Source organism: Elephantulus edwardii, unplaced genomic scaffold (assembly GCF_000299155.1).
Source record: "Elephantulus edwardii isolate Elephantulus edwardi_28Jun2011 unplaced genomic scaffold, EleEdw1.0 scaffold00045, whole genome shotgun sequence".
NCBI classification, from domain to species: Eukaryota; Metazoa; Chordata; class Mammalia; order Macroscelidea; family Macroscelididae; genus Elephantulus; species Elephantulus edwardii.
In genome coordinates this window covers 15047195-15056850 of record NW_006399795.1, presented here as the reverse complement: position 1 = coordinate 15056850, position 9656 = coordinate 15047195, and the positions used below count along the sequence as shown (strand labels likewise).

At 47.8% G+C, this 9656-nt stretch overlaps 1 protein-coding gene across 1 annotated transcript in view; it reads right to left on the bottom strand.

The window, feature by feature from the left end:
* MMEL1 (membrane metallo-endopeptidase-like 1) overlaps positions 1-8188 on the bottom strand; it is a 48547-nt gene extending 40359 nt beyond the window's left edge. The window contains exon 1 of the mRNA XM_006885929.1: positions 8038-8188. Within this exon, the coding sequence (XP_006885991.1) occupies positions 8038-8188 (151 nt within the window). The remainder of the gene's footprint in view (positions 1-8037) is intronic.
* Positions 8189-9656: the final 1468 nt, after the last annotated feature.

The following is a 9656-nucleotide window of genomic DNA, read 5'->3' as shown; positions in this document are numbered from 1 at the left end:
TTAAAAAAATTAAAGTGAATAAAGACATTTCAGGGAGCTCTGGTGCTCTACTGGTAAGGAGTTGTACTGTCAACTCAAAGGCAGATAGTTCAAATCTACCAGCTGTTCTGAAAGAGAATGATGGACAATTTCCCTTGTAATTTATATCCTCTGAAAACTTGCTGGAAGGTCGGCTATGAGTCAACCATGAGTCGTTCTGACTTGACAGCACACAACAACAACAACAACAACAACAAAGACGTTTTGGACAAAATTGAGAGACTTTGCCTCCAGCAAACCTGCACTGCAACATAAGTTAAGTATCTCAGGCAGAGGAAAGTGAAACCTGTGCAAAACTTGGCTTGGTGGAATGACGAGGAATAAACCCACAGTAGTCTGGCTGGTTCTGACTCACACAGTACAATGGTGGCGACTCAGTTCCTCTGAGGAATTTGGTTTCAATCTGCTCATTCATAACCGTAACTACTGAAAGTGAGGAAGGATGACTCGGCTTCCTTTACACTTTCTCCCTCCCTCTGTTGTGGCCACAATACTCCTGGTGTAGTTTGCCATAAGCTTGGGGGACGTTGTTGTGTGCCAGCAGGTAAATTCCAACTGCCAGGACCCCTTAGGGCAGAGCAGACCTGCTCAGTCGGGGTTTCTCGGCTGTGATCTTTATGAAAAAGGGTCTTCAGATCTTCCCCCTATGGCGCCACTGGAAGGACTTGGACCTGTCAGCCTTTCTGTCAGCAGGTAAGTGCTTCAACCATGTGCTACCAACACACCGTTGGAGGATATGACTGAGGTAAATCTGTCTGACGCTACAGCTCAAGAGTTACCTCAGGGTACTGAGCAACATTTCCAACACTGAATTAGAGAAGAGAGGCTCCTTTCCCCACCATTCTCCGTAACACGATCTCATTTAATTATTGTAAGAAACCTCTGTGGTTCACTACCATGAATTTTATGATGAAAAACCTGACAGTGAAGTGGATTATGGTTCTATTACTCACAAGCACTGGAGTTCGGGGCTCCAGTTCTTATATTCTCATTCAATATCTTCATTCTTCTGAGTAAAGTAAAACAAAACAAAACAAAACAAAACAAAAAACAAGCACAAAAAGATGAAACAGCACCGTACTTTCAACAAAGAGGATGGTTAGAAATGAAGCTTGGCTTAGTCTAATGCTAACATAGACCACTCTTCTTCCTGGGTGTGGTACTGCGGTGGTTTGTGCGAGGCTGTAACGCTGGACGCTATGCCCACGACCATTTCAAGGACTAGCAGGATCACCCGTGGTGGAGATAGTTCAGCGGAGCTTCCAGACTAAGACAAACTTGGATTATTTGCTTCTGGAATGATTGGCCAAAGAGAAACTTATAAATGGCAGGGGAACACTGTCTGATATAGGCAGGAAGGCTTTCAAACTATGACTGCCTCCTTAAAGCAGTTGGTAAGTGCCATCAAGTTAATTATGACTCAAGTGAATTAAGAACCTCAGAACAGCAGACTGGAACAGTGCCCTCTCTTCACCATCCTCACTGTCTTCCTGCTTTCTCAAGCCCATTCCCAGTCAGTGCCAATCCATTTTGCACAAAGTCTTCCTTTCTCTTACACTAACCCTCTGCTTTCCCCAGCATGACGCTCCTTTCCAAGGTCTGGCCTCTTTTGACAACTTGCCCAAGGCCCGAGAGATGACGTTTCAACATCTTTGCCTCTAAGGAAGGAAGACCCTGGTTCTACTTCCTCCAAGACACAGACTTGTTTGTTCTTTAGGCGGCCCATACGATGTTCAGTGTTCTCTAATCCCACAACTCAAAATTGTGAATTTCTGTGTTCTTTCTTAATCCTAGTCAACTCTTTTAAAAAGAATTCTGATATTCTGAAAGTTTGCTTTCTTAAAAGTTGACCTTCATTGTGGTCTGAGGGAGAGAACTGTTTGAAAGGAGTATATGATTGGGTATTATTTTCATGACAAGAGTCCAGAATGAGAGCTGCATGGTGGAGTGGACTTGGGGGGAGAGGGATGACAAATAAGGAAATGATTTTTTTTTTTTAACTTTTCAAAGAGAAAGAACAACTGGGGGAGGAGCCGTCAGGGAGGAAAATTTGAAACAATGAAGGAATGGAAATCCAAAGTCTCTATTAACTTTCATTAGAATGTCAGTATAAAAAAAACACCCTTTGCACACCCATGTTTATTGCGGCTTTGTTTGCAATAGCAAAGAGCTAGAAACAATCCAAGTGCCCATCAACAAACAAATGGATAGAGAAGCTCTGGTATATTCACACTATGGAATACTATGCAGCACTGAAAACCAAGGAACTAATAAATATTATGCAAAATGGATGACGCTGGAGGACATCATGCTGAGTGAAATATTTCAGTCACAAAAGGACGAATATTGTATAGGTCACTGTTGTAAAATGGGAGGGGAGGAATGATGTATACTGCATTGCAACAGATGAGGGAGAGAACTGTTTAAGAAAAAAGGATATATGCTTGGGTATTATTACAGAAGTCCAGAATGCAGGCTGCATAGTGTAGTGAACTTGGGGGAGGGATTGCTTAACAATGAAAGCATTTTACTTTTCAAGAGTGAACTGGGGTGAGGGGGTGGGCAGGGAGAAAAGTACAACAATGTATGACTGGAAACCCTAAGTCTCTGTAGACTTTCATTGAAATTAATTAAAAAAAATTTGACCTTGATGGGAATAAATTTATTCCCTATGTCTCTCTCTCTCAAAAAGAAGGAGAAAGAAGAGGAGGGAAAAAAAAAAGAAAAAGCAAACGGAAAAAAACATTCAAAGAAGAATTGTTTGGTTGAATGGAAAAACAAGCCTCTCATGAGAATGGATACCCGCAGGCTGCCTGGCAGGCACGTGCAGGGAATACGCTTACATAACTGTGTGGCCAAGGAAACCTGAGGCTGAGAAATTCATTTAAAGCAGTCCCAGTTGGGGAGCGTCTCAAGGTGTCTGCTGGAAACAAACACACATATTCTCTGGAGGAAATTGTTTTCAGGCCAAGCCACACAGGAGCCGACTTGGCCTTGACTTCAAGTCTGTGGAAATACAAGTTTCCCTGAGTGACACACCAGAAACAGCACGACTAGATCCTCAAGGAGTTCAGATGAACTCCTCAGGACGGTCATGACAGCAGCACTGGCCTCACAGCTTGACTCTTCTTTGTCTATGCTTTTAAGACAGAGACTCCTGTGAAGCGACATTGACTATTTTCTCCATATGCAGATGACACAACCCCGCTTGCTGAAACTGAGGAGGACCTGAGGCGCTTGCTGCAGAAGATCAAGGACTACAGCCTCCTATATGGACTGAAGCTAAACATCAAGAAAACAAAGATTCGCACCACTGGGCCAATTGGCAGCATCAGCATGGATGGTGAGGAGATTGAGATAGTTAACAGTTTTAATTTACTTGGTTTACACAGTCAACACTCTTGGTAACAGCAGCCAGGAAATCAGGAGACGAATTGCATTGGGAAAGTCAGTTGTGAGGGACCTCTCAAGAGTACTGAAGAGCAACGATGTCAGACTGGAGACTAAGGTGCACCTGATCTGGACTATAGTCTTCACAATTATGTGCTGTGCATCAGAGAGTTGGACAGTGAATAGGGATGATAGAAAGAGGATTGAGGCCTTTGAGCTGTGGTGCTGGAGAAGAGTGTTGAATATACCATGGACTGCTAGGAGAACAAACAAGTTTGTCCTGGAGAGGGTGAAGCCAGAGTGTTCCCTGGAGTCAAGGATTCTGAAGCTTTGTCTGACATATCTCGGGCATGTTGCAAGGAGGGACTGGTCCTTGGAGAGGGACATGATGTTTGGCAGAGTGGAGGGGCGGCAAAGGAGAGGAAGACCTTTGGTGAGATGGATCGATTCTGTGACTGGAGCGGTGGGAATAAGTGCGTTTGAGATGGCTAGGTTGGCACAGGATAGAACAGCATTTAGAGCTCTTGTACATGGGGTCGCCATAAGTCGCAAGCGATGGCACATAACAACAACAACAATCTTAACATTGCATTTTCTCAGGTGCCCTCCTGTGGCCGTGAAAAGGTGGGAATGACAATGTTCCTTTTCCTAGTCTAGGTCATAAGAGGGTTTGTTAGGCCCTGGGTGGTACAAATGGGTAAGTGTGTGACTGCTGACTGAAAGGATGGTGGTTCAAGTACGCCCAGAGACACTTCTAAAGAATAAGACTTTGATCTTCTTCTGAAAAATCAGCGTGGGACAGTTCTGGTACACAGAGTTGACCTGCATGATAATAGACTCAGGGGCAACGGCTTTCTTTTTGTTTTCCTGCTCTTCTGTCATTTCCGGGAGAAGAGGGTTCCCAGATCTGATTTCTTCTTGAAGGAGAATGGAATTCATCTTGAGGACAGTACAACCTAGATCAGCCGATTCTGTGCCAGACTATGGATGTGTGTCATAGTGGTAACTGGGTGATTTATTAGACAATTGATGCAGAAGAAAAGCCGCTGGAGGGCCAGCTATGGGTGGACTCCAACACCAATGAAAACCTTCTGAACGGCCCTGGAACACCGTCAGATACATTGCCAGAAGATGAACTCTTCAGGATCGAAAACACTCAGAACATGACAAAGGCAGGTAATGCGGCCTGGAGGCCACAGTGTGGTAAGCTCTGGAGCAGATCATGATCTCTGCTGACAATCTGAGGTTCAGCAACAGTGCGAGCACGAGGCTGTGTTTCTCACTGTACAATTTTTGTGCAGTTGGTTTTCTAAATAAGGGTTGGAGGATCTCTGAGAGGTGCAGACTTTTAAGTCCTCAACCACCAGCTCAATTTACCGAGCAGTGCGGTGGGAGAAAGACCTGGGATCTGCCTGGACGAGTCTAAGGCTTCCTCGGCACATAGTGGGCTTATGTTAGTTGGAACTGACTCTACGGCAACTAACGACAATGTGACTTAAAAAAAAATCACAAATAATTAAAACAAAAAATATAAACTAAGTATTAAAATAATATAAAGGGTAGAAAACTTTCAATCTAACAGGGAGAAAAGGAAATAATAGTCCAAAAGAGGGCAAAAAAAGAGAACAAAAAGCATGATAGGATTTAATAGGAAAACATTCAATAGTCATAATAAATTTAACTAGATTAAATTATCTTAAAGATGGGGGCTCGTCAGCTGGCAAAAACGAAACCAGCTATATATGACTGCAAGAGAAAACCAAATTTAAAGAGACAAAAATCTTCAAAGAAAAAGAATGGAAGAAAATAAGCCAAGTAAATACTGATGAGTAGTTGATATTTAATACTAATATGGGTTATTCAATTAATATTTAACACTAATTATGGACATGATAGATGGAGAAGAGAAAGAAGTTGTTAACAGTTACAGCTCGCTCGGCTCCATAGTCAACAGTCTTGGCACCAGCAGCCAGGAAATCAAAAGATGAGTTGTATTAGGAAAACCTGCTGTCAGAGCTTTCTCCAGAGTGCCGAAGAGCAGCAAAGCCAGTCTAGAGATTAAAGTGCGCCTGATCCAGGCCATGGTCTTTGCAATCGCTTGCTGTGCATCAGAGAGCTGGACAATGACTAAGTATGCCAGGAGAAAAACTGATGCTTTTGAGTTGTGGTGCTGGAGAAGAGTATGGAACATAGATAGCATCAATTGCCAAGAGAACTAGCAGGTCTGTCCTAGAGAGGGTGAAAGAAACCAAGTTACTTATCGGAGGCAAGGATTTTGAAGCTCCACTTCACAGTATTACTTTGGGCATGTTGCCAGGAGGAACTAGTTCTTGGAGATGGACAACACCATGCTTGGAAGTGTGGAGGGTTCAGAGCTATTGTACATAGGGTTGCTGTGAGTCGAAGTTGACTTGACAGCACATAAAAACAAGAAACAAAAATCGTATTTATATGAGATCAAATGGAACTTGAAATGGGACTTAAGGACAAGGCATTATTACGACAGAAAAGATCATCATATAATTATAAAATGTTTAGTTCACCTAGAAATCAATTATAAATATTTTTCACATAATAATGTAATCTCTTGATAGACTTGACATGACTGTATAAGAAGAAACAAACAGCTTTCTAGTGTATATCTCTCTGGTGGCCTAGTGGAAAGGGGTAGTGATGTCAACCCAAAGGACTGTGGTTTGAATCCACCAGCTCCTCCTTAGGAGAATGATGAGGATTCTCCACTCATGTGATTTACTGTCTCTGAAAACCCACAGAGGGGGAGCCCTGGTGGCCGAGTGACAAGAAGCTGCACTGCATTCCCAGAGGTACGCAGTTCAAATCCACCAGATGCTCTGCTGGAAAAGGAGGGGCACTCTTCTCCTCTACCAGTTAGATCTGATTTGATGGTACACACACAAAAAAGAATAAAACCCAGGGAGGGTCAGGTATGAGTCAGTTCTGACTCGATGGTATAGAACAACAATATGCTTGGGCCGTATTTTTAGGAGGGGCCAGCCCTTGGAGAAAGACATCAGGAAGGTCAGTGTAAGAAATGAAGACCCTCAGTGAGATGAGTTGGCACGGTGACTGTATCCCTGGGCTCGAACGTGTTGGAGATGGTAAGGATGGCACAGGGTAGGGCAGGTTTCAGAGCTGGTGTCCACGTGGCTGCTCTGAGTCACAGTTTGACTTATTGGCACGGAAGAACATGTCTTTTCTGCTCTAGGAACAGGATGCCAGCATGGAGCCCAACCAGGACCGCCTGAGGTTGTCACAGGGCCTTCATCCATCGGTTCACCTGACAGATACCAGGCACAGGGCTCCTGACAGCAGATGGGTAGAACTGGGGGCCTTGGAGGGGGCCAAGGAGGTTTTTAAGAACTCAGTACTGGGTGGGAGGTGGGCAGGTAGAGGAGGAAGGAGATCCTGGGACGAAAAGCGTAAGTGACAGGCTGGGCAGCATGAACTCTTCCTGTGAGGGTGAGATCTTGTCTTCCCAGGGAAGCACAGGGGCCCCCTGAGCCCCATTCTGGGGTGGAGGGGTTAGGACTGTTCCCTAGAAGCACTTGATCCCCCAGGGCTCCAGGGTCTCGGGTCTCCAGAGCTCTCTGTGCATTGAGTGCCCCTTTTCCTGTGATTCTCTGTCATAGGTTTACAGTTGAGGGGCCAGAGACTGGGGCAACGTGGAGCAGTCACATGGCACAGGTCACATGACACAGGGATACCTCCTGGTGTCAAGATGCTGCCACAGGCAGGGACAACATCTAAAGACTCTGAGTACCTCATATTGCTCCCCTCTGCTCCAAAGTGCCAGCGTGGGCAGTCAGTAAAAAGGGTGTGTGTGTGTGTATGTGTGTCTGTGGACAGTATAGTCTATCTTGGTAGTTTAGAACCTTCTAGAAAATCCAAAGTGCTGACTGCCTGGCTCCAAGTCCACATGGTAACACTGCTGACACTCATCTCCTGCACCTTCAGGGGCTCATATGCAGCCAGCAGGGGTTGTCCTGGCCTGTCCTGGAGGAAGCCAGAGGGTCCCCAAAGTTGTCCTGCTCTCCCGCATCAGCCTGGAGTTCCTGGAGACAGAGCTGCTAGTGGGGCAACCTTGGTCAACAGCCCTTCTCAGTGGGGCCACTTCCAGTGAGTGGGCCCCTTTCTGGCCCCCTACTGTCAGGCAATCAGGGAACCAGGGCTCCAGGCGCCCTAGCCATAGGTAGGTAGTTGGTGGACCAGAGGAGGATGGTGGCCCCGGAGGGACTAGGTGAGCCCCACTCAGCCCGCTCTGCATGGAGTGCGAGCTCCGACTGCTGGACAGCCGGGAACTGCAATCCTCAGGGACTGGAGCGAGTGCGGTGGGGGCGGGCCTGTCGGCGCTCTGTGACCCGCCAAGCTGCTGGTTGGGCCGGGAGAACCGAGAGCCAGCCTCCCGCTGCAGCAGCCGCAGCCCGCGACCTCTGCGCCCAACCTGACTCGAGTGCCGGCGCACGAGATCTCTCCTCTATAGCGCAGGACAATAGGCAGGACTGGGTTATCCCGGGGCGCCCACGGCCCTGAGATAGTCCCATCCAGGCTGCTCTGGAGTGTTAGTGAGCATTTCTGGGGTCCACTCACCTCTGCTGTTGGCCCAGAGCACGCCCAAGGCTACGAGGGCTCCGGCCATGAGGACCAGCTGCGCCCTCTCCAGACAGCAATGGCGCTTCTGCCCTGTGGGCTGGGCTCTGTCCTCCAACATCTCCTCCATCTCGATCTCAGATTCGCCCATCACCAGGGCTCTAGAATGGAAAGGCATATCTGAGCACCCAATCCTTGGTGCCCTGACCAGGCCAGGGGGAAGCAGAGCAAACCCATCTGGGTCTCAGCTCAATTTCAATCTCCCAGAAGCAACCTAGCTTTGTGCCCAGGGTTTGGGGCTTTAGAAACTAATCAGTCTCTGAGATCTTGGGGCACCTTGGAGTGAGGGGAGGCCTGGCCTGCTGTTCGTGGGGGGCTCTTCTCTCCCTAGGCCTCCCTCCAGGCCCACCCTCTGGCAGAATTGGCCCAGGGACAAGTCTGCTGTTGGTGCTGGGTCTGCATGCTGGATCCAGCCAGTCAAGCTCCCCTGCTAGGTTCTAGGGCCCAGGTCAAGGCCACCATCTGGGAGACAGCTCTAGCTACTGGGCTTCCTGCCTGAAGTCTAGTAGTCATGGAGGGAGAATGAGGGGGCTCCTGGACCAGTGGCCTCTGGAGACCCAGCTTCAGCAGGCACTTGGCTGGCTGGCAGATCCTGTCCCTGCTGTCCTACCCCCCGTCTTGCCACTGTGGAAAAAATTCTTTCTTGAGCCAGGCCAGTGGTTTGCAGCTTCAGGGTGTTGTAAGAGGCCAGGGGTTGGAGAGGGAGCTGGCCAAGGAAGGCTGGCAGGATGGGTGGGGAGGTGAGGAGAACAAAGTTGACAGACTGAGTGTGGCAGCCATGGACTCCCCAGTCTGTCTGGGTCCCAGATATGTGTGCTCACACATGTGTGAATTTGAGTGTGAGTTTGTGCTTGAGTGTATATCTGCATGGGCGTGTGTATATAAACAGGTGGAAGTATGTAAACAGGTGTCTGTATGCATGCTTGTGAATGTGTGTGCACCCTTTGCTGGCTCTCAGAGCCATGTCCCAGAAGCTGGGTTGGCACCTGGGGAAAAGTTAGGCTATTCCTTTGAGCTTCAGTCTTCCAACCCTCAAACACACTGGGTTTGGGGTCCATGCCTTGCCCCTTTGGGCTGTGCTTCAAGGGTGAGCAGACTAAGGTTGCAGGTCCCACCCTCCACGGGAAGCGTCTGGCTCAGAGAAGAGGTGCCATATCGAAAAGGTCCTGATCCTGATCCTGCGTGCGCTCCTGTCGGGACCCTGTCTTGATCACCCAGATCATGTTGAACAGACGCTGGGTCCTGACTTGAGGATCCTGAGGTGCCCTGCAGGCCCCCTGGTGATGCTGAAGTGGTCATGCTGAGGTTTCTCACAGCACCCCTAGTGCACCCCTCCTGAACTGCAGACCCTAGAGAGGCATCAGGTGCAGCCGTCTTTGGAGCTCCTGATGGTGCCTGGTTCTCCCACCTCCTCTTCTCTCTTTCTCTCTCTCTGTGAATCTTTCTGTCTTGCTCTCTGTGTCTTTCTCTAGCCCCATCTCTCTGCAGTCAGTGAAGGGGGCGAGTACTGGATTTTCACAAGCTGTGACTTCCAACTCTTTGCTCTGGGGTGGAAGCTG